At 42.2% G+C, this 25,726-nt stretch overlaps 2 protein-coding genes across 7 annotated transcripts in view; both read right to left on the bottom strand.

Annotated features, from left to right (window-relative positions):
* LOC125915109 (orphan sodium- and chloride-dependent neurotransmitter transporter NTT5-like) overlaps positions 1 to 25,726 on the bottom strand; it is a 60,605-nt gene that overhangs the window by 34,239 nt on the left and 640 nt on the right. For 3 of the 6 annotated variants that reach the window (XM_049620770.1, XM_049620762.1, XM_049620769.1), the window contains exons 2-4: positions 25,390 to 25,462; positions 20,822 to 21,002; positions 17,013 to 17,095 (exon numbers count right to left, since the gene is read on the bottom strand). The gene's annotated coding sequence lies outside the window, so the exon portion shown is untranslated. Of the gene's footprint in view, positions 1 to 12,339; positions 12,496 to 17,012; positions 17,096 to 17,729; positions 17,894 to 20,821; positions 21,003 to 25,389; positions 25,463 to 25,726 lie in introns of those variants that run through there. The other 3 variants (XM_049620765.1, XM_049620767.1, XM_049620768.1) reach the window with 3 other exon arrangements.
* SLC6A16 (solute carrier family 6 member 16) lies at positions 959 to 25,726 on the bottom strand. The gene is given in 14 exon segments (XM_049622299.1): positions 959 to 1,292; positions 1,393 to 1,548; positions 2,797 to 2,977; positions 3,117 to 3,315; positions 3,648 to 3,744; positions 3,746 to 3,832; positions 10,498 to 10,736; positions 10,903 to 10,958; positions 10,961 to 11,012; positions 11,236 to 11,414; positions 11,613 to 11,739; positions 11,929 to 12,086; positions 12,476 to 12,684; positions 25,692 to 25,726. Coding segments are annotated over 14 exon segments (2,109 nt in total).

Raw genomic sequence — 25,726 nt, 5'->3', positions numbered from 1 at the left:
CCTGCCAGGTCTCCTACCACGCAGATATGGGGCCCTAGTGGGCTCAGCAATAGGTAGTTCCCTAAACCACTTGTGTTGATTCACAGTCTTGGAGCCTCTTTTTAAAAATAATTTTTAGGGGTGCATGGGTGGCTCAGTCGGTTAAGTGTCCAGCTCTTGGTTTCCGCTCAGGTCATGATCTGGTAGCTCATGAGTTCAAGTCCTGCATCAGGCTCTGTGCTGACAGTGCAGAGAGTGCTTGAGATCTTCTCTATCCCTCTCTCTCTCTCTCAAAATAATAAACTTAAAAAAATAAAAATAAAATTTTTAGACTCATATATGATTACCATGTCCCATTGGCAAGTGATTAATATCCTTTCCATCTTAGCTGAAACCCCATTTCCCACGTTTCCCTTGGCTAAAGGCCAATCCCTAGACAAAGCAAGTCTAGTAACCTAGATCTGAATTTGCCATGACAAGGATAGGGCAGGAACTCTAGTCTGGACATTTGGCTCTCAAAAGAATGGAAGACTTTTGGAAAAAAGACATTTATAGAAAAAAAAAATCGCTGACACCCAGGACTTAGTCCTGGTGGACTGATTTATTGACCAACAACATTACTCCTCCAGCTTCCTTCCAGGAGCTGCACAGATCAGTCAAGAAGCAGATTTGGTAGACATGACAAATAGTGAATATCATGGGCGTGTGTATATACTGAGGAAGGGGATGGGGAAAACACAGTGACAGTGGTAACCAGGAAGGATGGGGTCTGAGAGGGGGATGCAAAGCCAGGCCCCATGTGTCCACCAAATTATGCCTCTACTTTTGGGAATAATAGCAGTTCTATGTCTGGGGACATCAACAGTTGCAAGTTGGTATGAGTTGCCTCTTATGCTATTTCCAGGAATGTGTGATGTCAAGTCAAATGAATGAAGTTAGGCAATCATACAACAGGTTGATCAGCAACTTGATTATCACCTCACAGGATTTCCTACTTTTGGACCTCTTTAACGGGCGTTGGCTGGATTAAGGGTAAGGATTTGGAAGATATCATAGGCTTACCCTGGCTTGTGGGATTGAAGGGAATCCTGTGGGTGAGGCAGTATGCAAAATATGTGTGGATGGGGAAGATAACAGTGAGAAAAAGGTCAATCGTTGCAAGAAGCCCCAATGATGGGTATTGGTGAAGCACCTCTTTTGACTGTGGAAAGATGGGAAAGGGGTTCAGAACATCAAAGTTCCCAGAAAAGTGAGGACTGTAGAAGGGAAGGGTGGGATAGGAACCAGGGCAGATGACCAATGAGTCTTCAGGGAGTCAGAGAATGAGACAATAGCATCTTTAGGCCATGAGTGGATTGAAAGATCTGGCCCCCACTCTCTAGCAAGGTCTAGTGTCTCGGGAAAGAAGCTCACACTGAGTCCCAGGCCACATAGGTGATAGTCTTCAGAGACAGATGAATCAGAGTAATCACAAACAGGGCTAGCAGCACAACGGGACAGAGAAAGCACCACAGCCAATGGATGGGAGAGATGAGGGGTCCCCACATGATCGCCAAGTCTTCAAGGAACCTGGGAGGAAGGGCCACAAGACTGTGGGAGGCCTAGTCGGGCTTCACCCAGCCTTGGGCGTGGAGGGCAGCCCAACCTTAGCATCTTTCAAATATTCTACTTCATCTCCCAAACTCTGCCTCAGCTCAAGACTCATCCTCTCTTATCTTCTCCCTAGTCAGTCTTGCATCGCAACCCAAGAAAAATTTTCAAACATTTCTCTACTGCTCAAAATTGTTCATGGGTACCCAATGCCCTTGGGATAAAGGCCAAGTCCCTTTCATTCATTCCATGAATATGAAAATGTTTATGATGTGTGAGGGACTCTTCTACATGCTGGGTATCCATACTAACCAGCTCAGACTGGAAAAGGCGGCAACACTTGACCCTCGGGGGGAACTTTTCTTAGTTTCTTCAAGCCCATGTGTCCAACTCCTTTACTGCATGTTCTCAATTGCAATAAATATCCAAGTGGGGTCTTTTGGCCACGAAGGCCCTTCTCTTTGTCTTTTCTTTGGAATATTGCAATAGCACCCAACTGTTCTCCTTGCTTCACTCCTGACTCCTCATAGTCTATTCTCCACACAGCAGTCATAGGTATTTTTTTAAATAAATCTGACGATGTCACTCCCCTGCTCAAAACCTTCCAATGCCTCCTCTCGTGCTGCAGAAAAAAACTAAGTACTGCTATAGCTTAGAAGGTCTTCCTTGATCTCCTGTTATCTCTCTGGAACATTCTACTCCAACCTCTCCGATCTCCTTGCTCCTCAAAAATTCCAGGCATGATGCTTCCTCTTGCCTTGGTACTCAAGTGTTTCCTCTACTTGGAACACTTCCTCAAAATCATGTCTCCTTCCTTCACTTCCTTCAGGAGTCTGCTCAAATGTCACCTTATCAGAGAGGCCTTCCCTGCAATCCAACCTAAATTAGCACCCACACATACTCCCATTCTTGATCATTTTACTTTACCTTTTGATTTTCTCCTGTCAATTGTCACCACCTGACATTTTTATTCGTTCATCTGGTTACTACCTGTCACCACCACTAGAATATAAATTCCTTGAGGACAGGGATGCTTGTTTTATTCAATAACCTTGGTGATTAAAACAGTGCTTGGCACATATTAAGCACTCAAGAAATATGTTAAATGAATGAATAAACATGTTTCTCCGAAGGCCCTGAGGTTAAGAGTCCCTGCATCACTCTAGATGGGTGACAACAGAAGCAACCAGAAAGGGGTCAACCTTCCCTATAGACCCAAGCTATCACCTCCTGGCCCCACAGGCCCAGCCCACAGCCATGTTTTCAAATATGATGATGATGATGATGATGATGATGATGATGATGATGGGGAGGACTGTTCAGTATTCATGCAGCAGGCTGATGAAGTAGATGCCTGAAGGTCGAGTGAAGAAGAAGCCACACAGGAACATGAGCCCAAAGACAACCACTGGAGGGAATACTGGATGGGATCAAGGTCAGAAGTCTAGTTGGGTGAGAAGGGCTAAGCATAGGTTACAGACCTGGGCTGGGTAAGAGTCTCAGATAAATCAGGGCCATTGGTAGGAGTAGGGCATTGGTCAGAGTACCGGTAGGCTGTTTTGTGTATTTCCTGAAAGAAGAAAAGGTGTCCTGGAGTGGGGTTAGGACGCCCTGCATGATCCCTACCATGGTGCTCAGCCCCAATGTCAGCAAAAACAGGAAGAGGATAGACCAGCAGACAGACCCAGGAATGAATGACATGGTTTCAACGAAGGCCATGAATGCAAGGCTTGGGCCCTCCTTAACCTGTTGAGGGGAGAGAGGGTAGGAGTTAAAGTGTCCTTGGACTTAACAAAAAAATACAGAGAAGGACACTATCTACCTTCCCTGGAAGACTCCCTAAAAGCTGTGGGTCACTGAGAAAATCAGATCTCCAAGCTGACCCTCTGACATGGAAAACCAGTCTACCTGGCATTACCCGTGGAGGGCATTCTGCAAGCTCTAGTTCTCTGCATCATCTGGGCTGCAGGTTATCCTGGTGCTTCTGGGATGTTTTTCTGGTGCTAGCAAAAGCTGAAATTTCTGTTTCACAAAAGGCTTTGAGTAACTCCACGCCCTGCTCACCTACTTTTACTGACCTTCAAAACCTGCTTCTCTAAGTTGCAGTCACTCAAGTGGCTGAGGACAATGCTCTTGATGTGCTGGAGAAGGCTGTCCAGCCAGGAGGCAAGGCAGAGTAGGGCTATCAACCAGATTGGAAGGGGGCTGGGCCTCAAGAGGGAATTTCCCTACGGTTATCAGCTTCTCAAGCATTTCAGCATTCCTGGGGGTAAGGAGTTGAATCACACAGGACCATTTGGCCCCTCAAGAGATCGCCTCCTTTTCCCTTATCTTCTAGATAAGGAAGGGCACCACTAACCTAGCATTATTGATCCAGGCACGGTAGAGCCTAGGACGAAACCTAGAAGGTACTCACCTCCAGGATCATGAATTTATGTGAGCCTGGAGAACTTATGACCATGGGGGAAGCCCAGGAGGAGTGTTTTGCATTATCTTCACAGGAACTCTGGGATATCTGCTGCAGTGACGGGTGTCTTATTCACCACCTACCTCTTCCCTTGCTCTCTTCTTAACTAGTGGGTAAAAGGCAATCTTCTAGGCTTTGCATTACCGAATGTCAGGAAGCACCATTTACTTAGATTACCATGTACATAATGCTGCCCTAGAGGTGAGCTGGTGAGAGAAACTGCTTCTTGGACTTTTTCATCTGAATCCTGTTGACCTATTTAGACTTATCTTCCTCCCATGATCCTCTGAACATTTTATGCTCTAATCACGCTTAACTACTTACAATTTCAGGGCTGGCCATGCTCTTTCATGCCCAAGACCACCCTCACCCCACTACCATTCTTCACTTGACCAATCCCTACAGATCGTTAAAAATCCAATTCATTGCTCTACACGAACTGCAGTGGAAGGCTTGACACAACTTACTGCTAAGAGCAAAATGCAAGGTGCAGGGAACTCAGTATAGTTTGATCACATTTTAGAAAACAAAATACTGTATGTCCTTTTGGTAATAGGCAAGCTAAATATTTGGATCAACCTCACTGTAAATAAGTTAAAAGTCTGAAAAATATTTTTAATCTTCTTAATTAAAATATTGAAAAAATGAGAAATTATTATACAAAAATTGCAGTGCACACAAAAACAGTGGGGAAAGGGGACTTCCAAAGCAACTTGTTCCCAAAGGTAAAAGCCAAATACAGCACTGTACCCCTAGTTTCCAATTTTATGACTTTTAAGAAATAAAAGGAGAATGAGGGTCAGATATAAAGCACCAGAGCCTGCACAAAGTAAGAATCAGACCAGAAGGTCTTCCCCTAATCTCGCAATTCAAAGGGCTACTACACCTTCAGTATAAAAATGAACTAGAAGCTTGCACTCAACCCTTCCACAAGACAGGGAATGCCAAAGAAGGCTGCTTCAGAAATGATCAGAACAAAGGGAAATGTTTTAAAGTTGCTGACATGGGGTGCCTAAGTGGCTCAGTCGGTTAAGCACTCGACTCTTGATTTTGGCTCAGGTCATGATCTCACAGTTCATGGGTTCGAGCCCCATGTTAGCCTCTGTACTGACAGCATGGAGACTGCTTGGGATTTTCTCTCTCTCCCTCTCTCTCTGCCCCTCCCCTAATCACTTACTCTCTCTCTCTCTCTCTCTCTCTCTCTCTCTCTCAAAATAAATAAACATTAAAAAATAAAACTCCGAAAAATAAAAAATAAAAAAAAAAATAAAACTCTGGGGGGCGCCGGGGTGACTCAGTCATGTAAGCGTCCCACTTCGGCTCAGGTCATGATCACATAGTCTGTGAGTTCAAGCCCCTGTGTCGGGCTCTGTGCTGACATCTCGGAGCCTGGAGCCTGCTTCAGAGTCTGTGAAGATTCCCTCCAGCTCATTCATTCTCTCTATCTCAAAATTAAATAAACATTAAAATTTTTTTAAAAATAAAGTTCCTGACATGTCATAACCAAGTCAATCCTAGGTTGGATGTGCAGCCCAAATATTTGATCCTGGTTGTCTCAAGAACTCAAGCCAAGAACTGAGTTTCAAGTAGTCTCTTTCTAATGTCCCTATGCATCAGGTAGAAACAAAAGTCGTATTTATAGGAATATACCTTCATCCTAGGCCTTAAGAATTCCTACAAATAATGGTCAAATAAATAGGACAAAGAGACAATTAAGTACACAAAAAGAAGACACCATGAGCAATAACCATCAGAAACAACATAGTAAAAATTGACCTAAAGTTACTTCCAAATATTAGAATTATTGAAGATTATATTTGCTGTGCTTAAATAATAAAAGACAAGCTTGGAAATATTTCAAAGGAAAAAGAGCATCTTTTCATGTGTCTGTTAGCCATCTGGATGTCTTCTTTGGAAAAGTGTCTATTCATGTCTTCTGCCCATTTAACTAGGTTGTTTGTTTTTTGGGTGTTGAGTTTGATAAGTTCTTTATAGATTTTGGATACTAACTCTTTATCAGATGGGCTAGATGGGTGATAGGTATTAAGGAGGGCACTTGTTGGGGCACCAGGGTGGCTCAAGTCAGTGAAGTGTCTGACTCTCGATTTCAGCTCAGGTCATGATCTCACAGTTCACGGGTTCGAGCCCCACGTCAAGCTTTGTGCTGACAGCTCGGACCCTGGAGCCTGCTTCGGATTCTGTGTCTCCCTCTCTCTCTGTCCCTCCCCAGCTCACTCTCTCTCTCTCTCAAAAATAAACATTAAAAAAATTTTTTAAATCAAACTGAAAAACATTAAAAAATCTTGAAAGAGGCAGAGAAAAATGATACACTACATATTCAGCAACAGCAATCTCAAAGACTACAAATTCCTTATCAGAAATGGAGCCCAACAGCAAACAGTACATTTTTTTAAAGTTTATTCATTTATTTTGAGAGAGAGAGTGAATGTGTGAGTAGGAGAGGGGCAAAGAGAGAGGGAGAGAGAATCCCAAGCAGGATCCGCACTGCCAGTGGCAGAGCCCAGTGTGGGGCTCAAACTCACAAACCGTGAGATCATGACCTGAGTTGAAGTCAGATGCTTACCTGACTGAGCCCCCCAGGTGCCCCTGAAGTATTAATTCTAAACAGACTGTAGAAAGTTAAGTGCACACTTTTGTTGGGTTGTCCTCTTAGTGTGTTTTAGGAGTTCTTTACATATTCTGAATATAAATGTATAGAACATATAAATTTCTCCAATACTGGGACATGCATTTTCATTATCTTCACGGGTATCTTTCAAAGAGAAAATGGTTTGAATTTTTATGGTGTCCAGTTATTGACTGTAACAAGGCCTTACATACTAAGGAGTGAAGAGAACTCGAAAGAATAGAGGAGCCACTGATCTACAGGACGGCAGGCACTACCACCAGGCCTTAGATCATCTAAGAAAAAAATTAACATGGAAAAGTGATTCCCAGGATATACTGTTAAATGAAAAAAGCATAAAAACTAACTTCTGCATAAGAAAGAAGGGTAAAAAGGGGGGCCTGGGTGGCTCAGTCGGTTAAGCATCCGACTTTGGCTCAGGTCATGATCTCGCAGTTGTGAGTTCGAGTCCTGCATCAGGCTCTGTGCTGACAGCTCGGAGACTGGAGCCTGCTTCCGAGTCTGTGTCTCCCTCTCTCTCTGCCCCCCCCCCCCCCTCATTCTCTCTCTCTCTCTCTCTCTCTCTCTCTCTCAAGAATAAACATTTAAAACAATTTCCTTTAAAATTTTTTTTTAACGTTTATTTATTTTTGAGACAGAGAGAGACAGAGCATGAATGGGGGAGGGGCAGAGAGAGGGAGACACAGAATCTGAAACAGGCTCCAGGCTCTGAGCTGTCAGCACAAAGCCCGATGCAGGGCTCGAACTCACGGACCATGAGACCATGACCTGAGCCCAAGTCGGACGCTTAACCGACCAAGCCACCCAGGTGCCCCAAAACAATTTCCTTTTAAATAAAAAGAAGGGTAAATAAAAATATATACATCTTTCTCTTTGTTTTTACAAACACACACAGGAAGGATAAATAAAAACATAATGAGATCGGTTTACCTATAAGGGATGGATGAGAAATGGGTTGAAGTGCTGGTGAAATTTCTGAGTGTCCCTTTGTATAATTTTCTCTTTTGAAACCACATTAATGTTTCACATTAAAATAAAAGTTTGAGGGACATTAAAATTCCATATAAACAGAAACAAATGAACATTAACTGTATTTCAAGTAAGTGACAATCATACTGAATGAAGGAAAAAGAACTAACCCAAGTAATTTAAAAAAAAAATTTTTTTAACGTTTATTTATTTTTGTGACAGAGAGAGACAGAGCATGAACGGGGGAGGGTCAGAGAGAGGGAGACACAGAATCTGAAACAGGCTCCAGGCTCTGAGCGGTCAGCACGGAGCCCAACGTGGGGCTTGAACTCACGGACCACAAGATCATGACCTGAGCTGAAGTCGGCCGCTCAAACGACTGAGCCACCCAGGCGCCCCTAACCCAAGTAATTTTGAACACAGCATTTTAACTATAAAATTCAGGATAAAGACAAAAAGTTGTCAACAAATACTGAACTCTGGGATTAGTATGTTTGTTTCCGTAATGGAATGAGCTAGCAATTCTGTAACTATTTGCTGTGCATTCTAGCTTGGAGATTAAGCAAGTGTGTGTGTGTGTGTGTGTGTGTGTGTGTGTGTGTGTGTGTGTATGACAGTGAGACCAGCAACAAGAGATAGAAAGACCATTACAATCCTAATAATACTGTGGAAGGAAAGACCATTACAATCCTAAATACTGTGGAAGGTAACCTGGCATTATCCGCTGAAGCTATACGTGGGGTAGAAACGTGACCATAGTATTTTGCAGTTCCTCCCATCAGGAGGTAAAGTCTGTTTCTCCACCCCTCAAATCTGGGGTGGCTTTGTGACTCCCTTTGACTAAAGAAATGTAGCAGCAACGACAATGAGAGTATTCCCATGCTTAGGCTTCAAGACACTTTGCTGATTCCACCTAGGTTCTCTGTGAGCTGTCATATGGGGAAGCCCAAGCTAGCCACACAGAGAGGCCTCCCGGAAAGAGCAGGCCTTGCGGACCCACCAGCTGACCGGAGCGCTCAAGCGAGCCCTGTCAACACCGCACACAGCAAAGCGGTGCAGTCCCAGCTGGGCCCAGCTGAATGCAGACATGCGAGTTAACCCATGCAAGCCCAATAGTAGAACTTGCCAGCCAACCCATAGAATCTTAAGAAAAAATAAATCATTCTTGGTTTCAGCCATTTACTTTCGGAGTGATTTGTCACACGGTAACAGAACTCGGCATCAACAATCTCACTCGTAGATATATACCCTACACACATAAGCACGTGTGTAGTACATCAGGAACACGTGTAAGAATGTTTAGAACAGCATTGTTTCAATAGCCCAAAACTGGAAAGACTCTAAATGGTCAATAGTATAATGGATAAATAAATTGTGGAATGTTCATATACTGGAACATTATACAGCATTAAAAGCACAGACCATATGGATGAATCTTATGAACACACGTTGAAATGAAAGAAGTAAAACACAAAAGAATACAAAAGAGAATGTATATGTAAATGAACAAATTAAACTATATAAATGGACACGTTAAACCATATTGCTTCATATAAGTGTACAAACAAAACTACATTACTTAGATATGCATATGTAGATAATAAAATATATAAAAAAACAAAGAACTAATTACCATAAAAGCCAGGACAGTGGGTGTGAGGAAAGAGTTTATAATTAGAGATACACAGAGATCTTCTATGGGTCATTCTAGTTCTTAACATGGGTGCTGTTTATTTTATAGTTATTTATTCTGCATGTGTTGTTTTACGTGTGTTTCTATATGTATGTAATACCTCATAATAAAATGTTTTTTAAACATTAAAAAATACCATTACACTCCCACCAGACTGGCAAAAATTTTCAAGTGTGACCAAGTCTAATCAAACGTGCAGAAAGTTGAATATGCAGAATTCTCACACATCATAAGCCATTTTGGTAATGAGACAACACACAGTAAGACTAAAGGTGTGGGCACCCTACCCACCAATTCCATTCCTAAGTATACACCCCAGAGGACTCTTGCACATAAGCACATGAATATTCCCGGGTTAATTCTAGAAGAAAAGAGTGCTTATTTACATGGATTAGGATAGGGACAAATTCAGCTTAGGTTTGCCTCCTCTAGGAGTCCTTCTCTGACTAGCCCAGTCAGAATTAAAGGCTCTGTCTTCTATACTCCCCATCACCCCTGGTATTAGTTATCACGAGTCTGTGACTGTCTGATTATGCAATTCCCCCACCTCCTCTCTCCGAAAACTGAAAACTCAGTGAAAGCAAGAACTGTGGTCTGATTCACCTGTCCACATCTCTGTGGTACGCAAAGAGTTCTTTGTACATGTCTGATGAGTGTTTTTGAAACTAATGCCTAAAGAATGAAAAACAAGGGGTGAGCAAACAATAAAAAAATCTCGTTCTGAGAGTCCTTTTGGGGTTTAAGTGCGACAGATTGACAGAAATCCCTAAACTTAGGAGTTGAAAGTTAAGAGTGAAAACATTCAGCAAGTGGAAAGTTCTCCATATAGGTGTGCTCTTAGATGGTATCTGAGACCAGAGTAATCTTGAATGTTTGCCACTTTTAGCCTATCTCTGTGGTGGTACTCTGAAGTGGATGGCTGGCAATCTCTGAGTTTGAAGATTTCTAGGGCCAGAAAGAGGCTCTGGGCAAAATATTATATGACAGAGATTCTACTGTCTCTGTGTTTTGCTCCACGGGACAGTAGAGACTTGCAAGTGCACCTGATGTTGCCAGCTGTGGACAGGAGTCTCTGTAGCACGTTGAAAGTCAGGGTCTCTAGGTTTTGTAGTTCCCTGGCACTGGCACCCTCAACTAAGGGGCTGGCCTTACTTCTCACTGCAGCGGTGCGTGATGACTGTGGCCCAAAAGCCCAGGACACAGAAGTAAAATGATGGGACCAGCAGCATGCTGAGCAGGTTGACCAGAGTCACAACGAAGGCATCAATGAGACAGTTGCTGGATGGGTACATGTGCGAGGATAAGGAGACAAGGCCAAAGCCTAGACACAAGGCAAACAAGACCCGGTTCCCTACTTCATGCCATACATCCATGTTGTACATAGTTGATATCTAAAAGGGAGAAGACAAGTACAAGGTGAAATGTCAAAGAAGGAGAGGAGAACCTTAGCAAGTATGGGGGGAAGGACAAGGGGTAATAAGGGAGAAAGGATGCCCTAAAAATAGACAATAGGAGTCTGCCAAGGCCCGGTAGCAGAGTGAGGAAGATGTACTTTACCTTGGAAAGCATCCAATACTGAAGGCCAAATACTGCCCCTTAGAGCAGTAGACACAGATGAGGAAACTGAGGACGATGCAATAAGAGACTGGTACCAAGACATACATTACCTGAATTGAGAATGGGACATATCAGCAAGCATGTACCAGTGAGGGGTCAACCAACAATCAACAGGGATCAAAAGTTCTGAGTCAGAAGTGAGGAGGAGACAGTTTTCAGCAAGGGTCAAGGGCTGGTGGGAGCAAAAGGCCAGAAGGAGCAAGACATTAGGAGATCAGTGATAACAATATTAGATGAGGTCTAAGGCATCCGAGAATGTCAATGGTGGCTTACGTTTCCAGAGAACTTGAGCCCATTAATAATGAAAGCGCTAACAAGATACCACGACACCAATAAGAACAATTTCAGACTGAAGACTGGTGACCCACCATCCTCAACTCTGTCTGAGGCCTTCAAGGTCAGCAGGTACCAGAAGTACATGGAAGCTGTTGTCCTTCAGGATCTGGGGGGACCTGTCTTTGGACATGCCTGCTAGATAGGGTGATCCCTCCCTCTTCTTTAGCCTTTCTCCCACTTCCTCCATCTCTTTCTCCCTCCCATTTCTTCTTTCTAAGATTTTCCTCTTCTTTATCCCTCCTCACTCGTTTCTCCTCTTCCAAATTCCCTTCCAGCTGTTTTCCCCATCTCCTCCTCTCTCACTTCTTCCTCACCAAATTCACTGGAGTTCATCAATAAGGGACAGTTCTCCCATGGAACTGGAAACTGGAAAGACTGGGCCAAGTAGGACAGGATCCAGGCATTGACCACATTCAAGTATAAGTTGGTGATGAAGCACACCTGAGGGCCACAAGGCAGGTGGCTGGGGAGGAAGAATGAGAACAGGAAAAAAGAGGGGATTAGAGAGAGAGGACTGGGAACTGAAGAGACTTGGCCTGTGGAAGTGAAGTCATGGGACCCATCCCAGGACAAGGGTCAGGGTGCGAGTGGGGTGTAAAGGGCAGGCCGGGGCAGCCCAGGACTCCTCACCATGAAGCTGGTATACCCCACACCACCAATCCAGGGGCTGATGACCTTCCAGACACCAATGCTGCCCTGACGCATTCTCTGACCAGCTGCCATCTCCAGGAATAGAAGAGGAACCCCGATCAAGAACAGCACGTGGATATAGAAGATGAGAAAACCGCCTGTGCAAGGGAGTCAGGAGGGCTCTGAGAACCACCTGGCTTTCCAGTGCCTAAACTTCTTTGGGGGTCCGGGAAAACACATTCCCCCGCCCCGTGACCTCCCTCAGGGCCACAGGCATCAGGGCTCAACTGTTTCCACATCCCTCATAGTCCCAGGTACCCCTTTACCCCTAGTTTCTGTAAGACCCAGATGCCTAGTTTCCACCCCCACCCTGGACCACCATCCTTATATTCTGATACCCTGCACCCCTACCCTCTTATGATCCTAAGTGTTCAGGCACCTGACTCCTATCCTGCTCAGAGTACCAAATTTCCAGCCTCTACAGATCTCAGAAACCTTGGAGTTTGAAGCCTCTTGTGGATCCATGATTCCTGGTCCCCAAACTTACAACCTCCATTGTGAGGTCATAGGAAGAAAACATGCCAGAGATCACTCATCCTCATGGAGTAGCCTACCTGAGTCAGGATGTACTCAACCTTATTGGACCAGCATGGACGGTTAAAAAAGGCCTCTCTCTTTTCCTTCTCTGCAACCTGCCCCTTCCCACATAAGGGTTTCTGGGTCAGGGTAGCTGCCACTCTTTTTTTTTTTTTTTTTTTTTTTACGTTTATTCATCTTTGAGAGACAGAGAGACAGAGCATGAGGGGGGAAGGGGTAGAGAGAGAGAGAAACAAAGAATCCAAAGCAGGTTCCGGGCTCTGAGCTGTCAGCACAGAGCCTGACATGGGGCTTGAACTCATGAACTGCAAGATCTTGACCTGAACCGAAGTCAGACGCTCAACCGACTGAGCCACCCAGGTGCCCCGGTAGCTGCTACTTCCAATGCAGAGATGTGCCTGGATTGGCTAGCTCTGTACTTGGCCTCACAAGCCTGCATCTCCCAGGCCTAAGCCTTTGCCATCTGGGCCTCCAAAGCCTGGGACTCTGAAAGCCGGACCATCGCAGGCCAGGGAGCCATGCCCTTATCTTCCCAAGATTGTCTTTCTTGGGCACTCTCAGAAAGTTCTGTCTCAGTAGAGATGGCTTTTGCCAGTAAAGATGTGGAATCCTGGGCCTCTATCTTCATTCTAGGCAGACTCCCTGGAGCAGCTCCAGCTTTTTCAATGGGGTGTTCACCTTCCTGAACAGACCTTAAGGACACCAAAACCTACATTTAGATTTGAGAGTCAAAACATATGAAAATCTCTATATAAGTTTTACCTCTTAGAAATATTTCAGTACAAGGGAGAAGGGTAGAGATAGCCAAGCTAACAGTTAGGAATCGCACTCAAAGGGCTTCTAAAAACATTGAGGTATACTCCCTAGGGAGGGAAGTACCATTTATAGTGGGCTTTTGAATCAATGAAACAAACTTCAGGGTGCCTGGCTGCCTCAGTCAGAAGAGCGTGTGACTCTTGATCTCAGGGTTACAAGTTCAAGCCCCGTGCTGGGTGTAGAGATTACATAAATTAAAAAACTGAAAAAATAAAGAAATGAATTTAATACATCTTGCTTATAACCTTAGGAAGGTTCCTTTAACTCTCTGGGCTTTCTCATCTGTAGAACACTCAGGTCTCTGCTCAAATATCACCTCACCAGAGAGGTCTTCCCTATCCACCTTTAAAATAGCAGCTACCCATCCCCACTACTCTCTCCATCCTACCCCCTTTTATTTTTCTTCATAGCATTTTTCACCTCCTGATGCAATTAGCTATTGATTATTCATCTCTTTTTTGTCTATCTCCGCCCCCCCCCACTCCCCACTGACTGCTCTTTCCCCAGCAAGAGGACAATGCTCTACCTCACATCTGGGGACACTCTCCTCTCTGCCCTTCTGCCACTCTGACCTGTTGCTGACTCCTCAAATGCTCTACAAGAGAATGGGCAAGGAGTGTGCTGAAAAATAAAAGGAAAAAAGAAAAGAAAAAAGAAAAACAACAGGATGTGGTGGAGGGGAAGAGAGAGGGAACTGGATTTTTCTTTCAGAAGGGGAAGGAGCATGCCATCCAAAAGCAGAGGCAACAGGTAGGTCTCAGGGCAGCACTAGCGCATCTGGGTCACAAGAATAATCAGTTGTGAGACATACTGTTTGGAAAGAGTTCTTAGTAGCTCAGGAAATGCTTATAATTCAATGACAGGTTAAAAACCAAAACTGAGATGCAAATCTGTGTCTATAGTTCTATCTCTACTACCTTTAAAAGCGCAATGAAAGCAAAGGCTGAAAGAAAATACGCCAATGTGTAGAAGACAATAAGATATTTTTATATCTTTCTCTCTGATTTTATTAAAATGTCTAAAAAAAGTATTGCTTCAATAATCGAGAAAAGTATATATTGACATGTAAAAATTAAAAATAAAAAGATGAGGGGTGCCTGGGTGGCTCAGTTGGTTAAGCGGCTGACTTCAGGTCAGGTGATGATCTCACCATTCGTGGGGTCAAGCCCTGTGTCAGGATCTGAGCTCAGAGCCTGGAGCCTGCTTCAGATTCTATGTCTCCGTCTCTCTCTCTGGCCCCCCCTTGTTTGCGTGCTCTCTTTCTCAAAAATAAATAAACTTAAAAATAAAAAGATGATACTGGACACAGAAGTCAGATGGAAGGAGTTCTTTCACCCATGTATGGGGCAACTAAAGCATCAAAATAAATAATAGTAACAGATGAGAACCCATAGAATAAAGTAAGAATCCATGAATCCATAACGATATAAATGAGCAAAAGGAAAATTTCTCCTTACAGCAAAATGAAAACTAATAAAAGTAGAAGCAATGATGGAATTAGAAAGTCATCATTTGGAAACCATTGAAATTTATAACTAATTCAAGCAAGAATCATCAATGGTTACTAACACAAGAAAGTTTGGTGGGGACAAATAATTGCCCAGTATTAACATATCTCCTCCAAAAAACAAAAACAAAAAACAGAAAAATAGTACCTTTATAGTGTTAGACACCACCTGAACCAAGTAATGAAAGCCAACTGATATCATCTGTCTCCTGATATGATGCACTGAAAAGAACACAACATCATTTCAGTGATATTCCTGCCAAAAATGTACAACCAGAATCCAATCATGAGGAAACATTAGACAACACAAATTGAGGAACATTCTATAAAACAACTGGATTATTTTCATTAAAAATTGATCAAAGTCATGAAGATAAGGAAAGATGAAAGAATTGCAAGATTGAAACTACAATTGTAAGTCTGAAGTTATGTGAAAATAAGAAGTTAATACTGGGGGCGCCTGGGTGGCTCAGTTGGTTAAGCGTCTGACTTTGGCTCAGGTCATGATCTCACGTCGGGCTCTGTGCTGACAGCTCAGAGCCTGAAGCCCGCTTCGGAATCTGTGTCTCCCTCTCTCTCTGTTCCTCCACTGCTCATGCTCTGTCTCTCTCTCTGTATCTCAAAGATAACGAAATATTTAAAAAAAAATTTTTTTAAAGGTTAATACCAGAACTCGAAAAGCAGCTGGGCTGGACTTCCAGTTTCCAGTTCACATGTTAGGAACTTGGAAGTCACCACTCCATCCTAACAAGTAAAAAGCTGAACAGATTGCAAATCAATAACTGGATCCCTAAGGGAGGTAGGGGCACAGAGTAAACCACTGCCCCCAAGACTGACAGATAGTCAAATACAAAGATTACTTGATTACTGGAGCAGAAATTTAGGAGGAGAAACTGCCAAGGAACTGAAAGAGCGGACCTACGCTGGCTCCATCTTGTTCTGTGTCCTCCACCTTGAGTGACTAAGTCCCTGACATGCCCCCTTTCCGGGAAAATCGCAGAAACCTCAGACCACGCCTCCTCCCCTTGAGTAACCTCCGGCTCACCCGTTCAAACTTCCCGATCAAAACACGGATCAAAACACAACCAGCGGCCTGCGTAACAGGACTCCGACCCTTCCCCAGCCAATCGGCTGAGGCCACCGCCATTACCTCACCAACTACCCCTAGACCCCTATAAAACCTTTGTGCTTTTGAAACTTGCTCTCTCTCCTCGGCATCTCACCGCTGTGTCGGTGCAGGTAGGGGACTGAGCTCGAGCTAGCTCGAATAAAGGCTCTTTGCTTTTGCATCGGACTCGGCTCCCTGGTGGTCTTTGGGGATCACGAATTCTGGGCATAACAGGAACCAGTGCCAGAGAGGGAAAAACTCAATTGTAATTGACAAATTGCTGGAGGCTCAGTGTGGACAATCCGAGAGTTTAAAACTCCAGGAGGACCCAGTCACTGGGGTGAGGCACATTTTGGTGAGTTTGAGCTCCGGGAGCCTGATCGAGTTCTCATGGAATATAGGCTGAAAATCCCCTCAGGCTTCCAGAAGGGGAAGGAAAAAGGAACCATACTGAAATACTCCAGGGCACTCTATTCTTAACAAGGCCTGCCCTCAGGAGAAACTAGTTAACCACAGCCTAATCTGTGGGGTAATATCAAAGTCAGTCTGAGCTAGGGGAAAGAAAATATCAACTCCAGCCCACTCCAGCCATCCTGTCCCACCTAAGAGAGGAGGAAAAAAACCCCAAGAAACACTTGTGAAATTCAGTCTAGGGCCAAAGGCTCACTAAAAGACTGAGACCCAGCATAGAATACTTGCCCTTCCCCACACCTTATCACCACATTACTTACAGGCCTACTTTACAGCAGTTCCTTTATCTAGTACGTCATTTGCAGCTAACAACAACAACAAAAATTTACAAGGCATACCAAAAGGCAAAAAAAACACCATAATTTGAAGAGACAGAGTGAGCATCAGAACCACACATGGCAGGCATGCTCGGATTGTCAGACTGAGAATTTGAAACAACCGGGATTAATTTGCTAAGGGCTGTAATGGATAAAGTAGGCATGCGAGATGGGCAATGTAAACAGAGAGATTGAAATCCTAAGGAGGAACCAAAAAGAACTGACAGATTAAAAAATAAAACAAAACTGTAACAAAAATGAAGAATACCTTTGATGGGCTTTTTAGTAGACTGGACGTGGCTGAGGAAAGAAACACTGAGCCTGAAGATCTCTCAATAGAAACCTCCGGAACTGAAAAGTAAAGAAAACAAAGACTGAACATCAGCAGGCAGAAAATCAGTAAGGATATGTCAAATCTGACAACACCATCAATCAACTGGATATAACTGACATCTGCAGACCACTTCATCCAATAACAGCAGAATGCACATTTTTCTCAAGCCCACATCATGGGCTATAAAACAGCTTAACAAACTCAAAAAACAAAAACTCATACAATGTCTTCTCTCAGTTCACAATTGAATTAAACTAAAAATCTAATGGAAAGATAACTGGAGAATCCCAAAATATGTGGAGATTAAACAAATCATTTCTTTTTTTTTTTTTTTTAATTTTTTTTTCCCAACGTTTTTTTTTTTTTATTTATTTTTGGGACAGAGAGAGACAGAGCATGAATGGGGGAGGGGCAGAGAGAGAGGGAGACACAGAATCGGAAACAGGCTCCAGGCTCCGAGCCATCAGCCCAGAGCCTGACGCGGGGCTCGAACTCACAGACCGCGAGATCGTGACCTGGCTGAAGTCGGACGCTTAACCGACTGCGCCACCCAGGCGCCCCAAATCATTTCTAATAGTACATGGATCAAGAAAAACTCTCAAGAGAAATTTATAAATATTTTTAACTCAATGAAAATGAAACAAAACTTACCAAAATTCGTGGGATGAAATGAAAGCAGTACTTGGAAGGAAATTTATGGCACTGAGTGCATACTGGGTGGCTCAGTAGGTTGAGGGTCTGACTCTTGATTTTGGCTTAGGTCACAATCCCAGGGTTGTGGGATCAAGACCCATGTCAGGCTCCACGATGAGTATGGAGCCTCCTTGAGATTCTCTCCCTCCACCTCTCTCCCCAGCTCATGCCCACACTCTTGCTCTCTCTCTAAGATACATAAATAAAAAATAAAAATAATAAAAAACTAAAATTTAAAAAAAGAAGAAGAAAAAAACACCCTGAAAACTATAGAAGACTTATGAAAGAAACTGAAGATGACACAAAGAAATGGAAAAGCATTCCATGCTCATGGATTGGAAGAACAAACATTCTTATAATGTCTATACTACCCAAAGCAATCTACACATTTAATGCAATCCCTATCAAAATACCACCAGCATTCTTCACAGGGCTAAAACAAACAATCCTAAAATGTGTATGAACCACAAAAGACCCCAAATAGCCAAAGAAATCCTGAATTAAAAAAAAAAAAAAAACGAGTCATCATGATTTTGGATTTCAAGCTATATTACAAAGCCGTAGTCATCAAGATAGTACTGGCACAAAAACAGACACACAGATCAATAGAACAGAAAACCCAGAAATGGACCCACAACTATATGGTCAACTCATCTTCGACAAAGAAGGAAAGAACACCCAATAGAAAAAAGACTCTCTTCAACAACTGGTGCTGGGAAAACTGGATGGTGACATGAAGAATGAAACTGGACCACTTTCTTACACCATACACAAAAATAAATTCAAAACGGATAAGAGACCTAAATGTGAGAAAATCAAAATCCTAGAAGAGAACACAGGCAGCAACCTCTTCAAAACTCAGCTGGAGCACTTCTTACCAGACACATTGTCAAAAGAAAGGGAAACAAAACCAAACATGAACTATTGGGACTTCAAGACAAAAAGTTTCTGCACAGCAAAGGAAACAATCAACAAAACTAAATGGCAGCCTACACCATGGGAGAAGATATTTGTAGATGACATACCTGATAAAGGGTTAGTATCCAAAATCTGTTAAGAACTTATCAAACTCAACACCAAAAAACAACCCAGTTAAGAAATGGGAGGAAGACATGAATAGGCACTTTTCCAAAGAATACATCCAAATGGCTAACAGACACATGAAAAGATGCCCAACATCACCCAACATTAGGGAAGTACAAATCAAAGCCACAACAAGATACCACCTCACACCTGTAAGAATGGCTAAAATTAACAACACAAGCCAGGTATTGGCAAGAATGCAGAGAAAGGGGACCTCTCTTGCACTGCTGGTGGGAATCCAAACTGGTGCAGTCACTCTGAAGAACAGCATGGAGGTTCCTCAAAAAACAGAACTACCCTATGATCCAATAATTTCACGATTAGGTATTTACCCAAAGGATATAAAAATACAGACTGGAAGGGGTACATGCACCCTAACGTTTAAAGCAGCATTATCAACAATAGCCAAACTGTAGAGAGAGCCCAAATGTCCATAGACTGATTAATAGATAAAAATATGGTGTATATATATACAATAGAATGTTACTCAGCCATCAAAGAGAATGAAATCTTGCCATTTGCAATGACGTGGACAGAGCTAGAAAAGAATTATGCTAGACAAAATAAGTCAATCAGAGAAAGACAAATATCATACGATTTCATTCATATGCGGAATTTAAGAAACAAAACAGATGAACATATGGGAAGGGAAGGTGGAGGAAAGAAGAGAGGAGAAAAGACCACAAGGGCTTTTAACAAGAGAACAAACTGAGGATTGACAGAGGGAGGTAGGTAGGAGATGGGCTAGATTGGTGATAGGTATTAAGGAGGGAACTTGTGATGAGCCCTGGGTGTTGTATGTAAGTGATGAATCACTGCATTCTACTTCTGAAATCACTATCGCACTGTATATTAACTAAAATCTAAATTTTAAACAATGGAGAAAATCCTGCTACATACACAACAGACAGGATCAAACTGTAGTCACTAAGGGGTTAATTGACATCGATCCTTCCTGATGAAGTCGTTTAATGTTTTAGGAAATAAGTTATAATTTTCCAGGCAGCTTGTTGGAGAGAAAAAGAATCCCTCTCCAAAGCCCTTCTGCTCCAATGAACCAACAGCTTCCAGAAGCTGTATCCCAGAGGGTGCAAAACTCTGTGAGCCAATGTGTGAGCCACTTTAGAGAAAACGTGAATGAGTTAATAGGTCTCTCCCTGAGACAAATTGTGCCACCACAGCATTAGCAGGAAGCATTAATTTGAACCACAAGTGTTCCGAGATGAAGAAAAAATTAGGTAGAGAAACTAGCCTGTGGCACAATACCTTTAGTTAAAAGGAAAAAAATTGGGAAACACAACAGAGATAAAAAGTTAAGTCTAGGGGCGCCAAGTGTCCGACTTCGGCTCAGGTCATGATTTCACGGTTCATGAGTTCAAGCCCCACATAGGGCTCTGTGCTGACAGCTTAGAGCCTGGAGCCTGCTTCAGATTCTGTATCTCCCTCTCTGCCCCTCCCCCGTTCAAGCTGTCTCTCTCTCTCAAAAATAAAAACAAACATTAAAAAAAAAGTTAGTAGTATGAATTATAATCCCTAGAAAAACTGCTAAAAAATGTTATGAACAGTTATAGCTACTAAGACAATAAATAAATAAAAATGGATACTAAAAATGATTCAAGCTATCAAAAAAAAAAAAAAATCAACAAACAGAAAATTGGAGACCAAAATGCAACCATGTCAATAATTACAGGAAACGTTTTTAGTTTAAGCATTCCAATTAAAAGGCACAAATTTAAAAAATAACTAAATAAAAGGCAAAGATTGTCAGGATGAATAAAAGAGACCCAATTATAAGCTTCTGAAGAGATGAAACTTAAGGTCAAAAACACAGATAGATTGAAAGTAGCTTAATAGAAAAAGACCCATCCTGCAAATGAAGCATAAAAAAGCTGTAGTGACCTTATTAATGTAACATAAAATGGGCTTTGAGGTAAAGAGTATTATCAGATTTAAAGAAGGATACTTACTGAGGCGCCTGGGTGGCTCAGTCAGTTAAACGTCCGACTTCAGCTCAGGTCACGATCTCGCGGTCCGTGTGTTCGAGCCCCGCGTCGGGCCTCTGGGCTGATGGCTCAGAGCCTGGTGCCTGCTTTCGATTCTGTGTCTCCCTCTCTCTCTGCCCCTCCCCCGTTCATGCTCTGTCTCTCTCTGTCTCAAAAATAAATAAAACGTTAAAAAAAAAATTTAAAAAAAAGAAGGATACTTACTAATGATAAAAAATGGTGTCAATTCATCATGAAGACAACTAATGTATGCAAACATAACAAATCTCAAAATACATGAAGCAAAAATTTACAAAGGCTACATGATGTCCACAATCATGGTAGAAGTTAACACTCTTTCTCAGTAAGTGATGGGGAAAAAGAAGACCAAAATATCAGTAAAGATATAGAAGATCCAATAACACTACAAGCATCCTTGACCTAATTGACATTTATAAAACCCCCAAATAGGCACTTGGGTAGCTAAGTCCATTAAGCAACAGACTCTTGATCTCAGCTCAGGTCTTAATCTCAAGGTTGTGAGCTCAAGCCTCAAGTTAGGCTCCACTCTGGGTTTAAAACCCACTTAAAAAAAACAAAACAAAACAAAACAGAATACACATACTTCATCAATGCCATAGGCTGGGCTATAAAACAAGTACCCATAAATTTACAAGGATTGAAATCACACAGGGTCTGTTCTCTGACTACAACATAAATAAGTTTGAAATCAATAAGATGTGTAAGAAAGCTGCAAACACTTGGAAATTAAAGAATATATTATTAAGCAATATATAGGTCAGAGAATAAGTCACAAAGAAATTATAAAGTATTTTAAATTGAAGGATAATAAAAATACAAAATATCAAAATTTGTGGGATGCAGCAAAAGCAATGCTTAGAGAGAATTTCATAGCTTTACATCCTGTTATTAGAAAAAAAGGTTTCAAATCAATGTCTTACAAAAAGCTTTCAAGACAAGAACAAAATAAATCCAAAAAAGAACAAAGAAAAATATAAATACAAGTAGAAAACAGATAATAGCAAAAAGTAAAGAAGCCAAAGCTGGTTCTTTGAAATGATCACAACACTGGTAAACCCCTAGACAGATTAAGACAAAAGGAGACATGCACATCACCAATATCAGGAATGATAGTGAGGTTATCACTATATATGCTATAGACATTAAAAGAATAAGAAAATATGATGTCAAACTTATGCCAATAAACTTAACAAATTAGATGAATGAGAAAATTTCTTAAAAATACAGCTAACAAAACTGCAATCAAATGAAATGGGAAATCTGTACAGTTTCATTAAATAAGTTGAATTTCTTATCAAAACCTTTCCCACAGAGAAAATTCCAGGCCCAAACAGTTAATAATTAGTGAATTAGGGGCGCCTGGGTGGCGCAGTCGGTTAAGCGTCCGACTTCAGCCAGGTCACGATCTCGCGGTCTGTGAGTTCGAGCCCCGCGTCGGGCTCTGGGCTGATGGCTCGGAGCCTGGAGCCTGTTTCCGATTCTGTGTCTCCCTCTCTCTCTGCCCCTCCCCCATTCATGCTATGTCTCTCTCTGTCCCAAAAATAAATAAAAAACGTTGAAAAAAAAATTAAAAAAAAAAAAATAATTAGTGAATTATATCAAATATTGAAAGAAAAAAATAACACCAACCTTACACAAGTACTTCCAGGAAAGAAGAGGAAACACTTCCCAACCCATTTTATAAGTCTATGACCCAAATACCAAAACTTGAAAAAGATATTAGTAAAAGAGACAATTTCAGACCAGTATCTTCATAAACATAGATGCAAAAATCCTCTACAAATGTTACAAAGCAAATCCTGCAATATATAAAAAGGATAATAAATAATGATCGCATGGAGTTTATTCCAGAAATGCAAGGTTGATTTAACATGCAAAAGTCAAACAATGTAACTCAAAAACGGACCCGTAAGTATATGTATTGGTCTTTTGTTTCTTGACAGAGAATCCAAACACATTCAATTGGAGGGGGAAAAGTCCTTTCTAGAATAACTAGATATCCATATGGGGGAAAAAAAATGAAACCCAAACCCTACTCTGCACCATACACACACATTATTTTGACATAAATCACAGACCTAAATGTAAAATCTAAAACTATAAAGCATTCAAAAGAAAATATAAGAGGGGCACCTGGGTGGCTCAGTCTGTTGAATGTCTGACTTCGACTCAGATCATGATCTCACAGTTCACGAATTCAAGCCCCACATTGGGCTCTCTAATGTCAGTGCAGAACTTGCTTCGGATCCTCTGTCCCCCTCTCTCTCTGCACCTCCCCCACTCATGCCCTCTCTCTCAAAAATAAATAAATATTTAAAAGAAAATATAATAGAATATGTTCATGACTTAGGAGTAGGTAAAGTTTCATAGACAGGACACAAAATACAATTATCATAAAAAGTATTCATTTAGACTTCATCAAATTAAAAACTTCCACTCATTGGGGCGCCTGGGTGGCTTAGTTGGTTGAGCGTCCGACTTCAGCTCAGGTCATGATCTCACAGTTTGTAAGTTCAAGCCCTGCATCAGGCTCTGTGCTGACAGCTCAGAGCCTGGAGCCTGCTTCGGATTCTGTGTCTCCCTCTCCCTGCCCCTCCCCTGCTCATGCTGTGCCTCTCTCCTTCAAAAATAAACATTAAAAAAAATTTTTTTTAATTTAAAAACTTCTGCTCATCAAAAGACTTGATTAATTTTCTAAATTAATAAGCAAGCCAGAGGCTAAGGGAAAATGATCTTCATATATATATCTGACAAAGGACTTGTATTTAGGGAATAGAAAGAACTCCTACAACTTAATGAAAATAGATACAACTCAATTAAAAAATGGATAAAGGATTTGAAAAGATATTTCACAAAGAAAGATATATGAAGGGCCAATACACATCTGAAAAATGTGTTCAACATCATGTCATCAGAAAAATCCAAGTTAAAACCACAGTAATATACCAACCCCCTTCCCAAATTAAGTATAAGTAGTACAAGACTAATGGTGCCCCCTAAGTACTTTGCAGAATAAATCGGAACCCTCCCTGGAGTAAGACATCTTCATTCTCAGGCCTTAAGTTATTCCTACAAATAATTTGTCAGGGTGCCTGGATGGCTCGGTCAGTAGAGCGTGCAACTCTTGATCTTGGGTTTGTGACTTCCAGCCACACATTGGGTGCAGAGATTACTTAAAAATAGAACCTTAAAAAAAAATAATTTGTCAAGAACAAGAAGCATACATAGCACACAAGGAAAAAAAGGCACTAATAGTGAGAACGGACAGAAACAACAGATGACAAATGCAAATGATTCCAAATATTAGAATCATTAGCCAAAGGTAATAAAATAATTGGTTTCCTTAGAAAGAAAGAAAGAAAGAAAGAAAAAGAAAGAAAGAAAGAAAAAGAAAACGAAAGAAAAGGCAAAGCAAAGCAAAATGAAGGAAAGGGATGCCTGGGTGATTCAGCGGATTAAACATGGGACTCTTGATTTCAGCTCAGGTCACCATCTCATGGTTGGTGAGACTGAGCCCCAGCTCAGGCTCTGCTGACAACTCGGAGCCTGCTTGGGATTCTCTCTCCCTCTCCCTCTGCCCCTCCCATGTTTGTGTGTGCGTTCTCTCTAAGTAAATTTTTTTAAAAACTTTAAAAATGAAGGAAAAGTTTGAAAAAATCTGCAGGGAACAGACCTCTAAAAGTGATTTATTTAACAGGCTTTAAGAAACAGAACGTGGGGCGCCTGGGTGGCTCAGTCGGTTAAGCGTCCGACTTCAGCTCAGGTCACGATCTCGAAGTCCGTGGGTTCGAGCCCCACGTCGGGCTCTGGGCTGATGGCTCAGAGCCTGGAGCCTGCTTCCGATTCTGTGTCTCCCGCTCTCTCTGACCCTCCCCTGTTCATGCTCTGTCTCTCTCTGTCTCAAAAATAAATAAACTTAAAAAAAAATCTTTAAAAAAAAAAAAGAAAGAAACAGAACGATATGAACATGTATGCTTTTAGCGGGTAGGAAGTAAACAGAAAGAGAAATCTTAATTCAATTTGTACAAAAGTTAAGCAAGCTGAGGAAGCTGGAGACATGTAGGTAAAGGTGGCAGTTCTCTTAAGAAGCACAAATATTCCAGGACACCTGGGTGGCTGTCCATTAAGCATCCAACTTCCACCCAGGTCATGATCTTAGAGTTTGTGGGTTTGAGCCCCTGCTTCCGGCTCTGGGCTGGGCAGCTCAGAGCCTGGAGCCTGCTTTGGATTCTGTCTCCCTCTCTTTCGAACCCTCCCATGCTCGCGCGCTCTCTCTCTCTGTCAAAAATAATTAAAAAAAAAAAAAAAAAAGCACAAATGTTCCAAAAAGGGGGTGGGGGCGGGGCTGTCTAGCTCAGTCCGTAGTGCATGAGACTCTTAAACTCAGAGTTCTGAGTTCCAGCCCCACCTTGGGCATGGAGCCCACTTAAAAAAAATTAAAAAAAAAAAAAAAAAAAGCACAAATGTTCATTACAACTAGATATCTCGCCAGCAGCTGAAATGTAACATACCTCAAAATAACCAGGAGGACTTCCGATTCTCATAATCCCATGCTGTTGACATTGATTCGGACTCTCCGCTCCCCTGGGGGAGAGAAAAGGAAAATTGAATTCATGAAAAATACAGCCACCTCTCTGAAACACATTCCAAAAGGGTCTTCCTTAAAACGAGTTTTCTGGCAAATGGGGAAACTGGACCCTTCGGCGAGAGAGCTGGCCACCTGCGCCACCTGTGAAGCCCCCTGGCCCCGCGGCAGACCCCCTCCTCCCGGCTGAGCGGCCCTGGGGGTGAGGGGCCACGCGTGATCACCTACATCACCATTCGCGACAACCGCTCCTCCAGGCCCAT

The sequence above is a fragment of the Panthera uncia genome (assembly GCF_023721935.1).
Source record: "Panthera uncia isolate 11264 chromosome E2 unlocalized genomic scaffold, Puncia_PCG_1.0 HiC_scaffold_19, whole genome shotgun sequence".
Lineage (NCBI taxonomy): Eukaryota > Metazoa > Chordata > Mammalia > Carnivora > Felidae > Panthera > Panthera uncia.
This window is presented reverse-complemented; position numbering and strand designations above follow the sequence as displayed.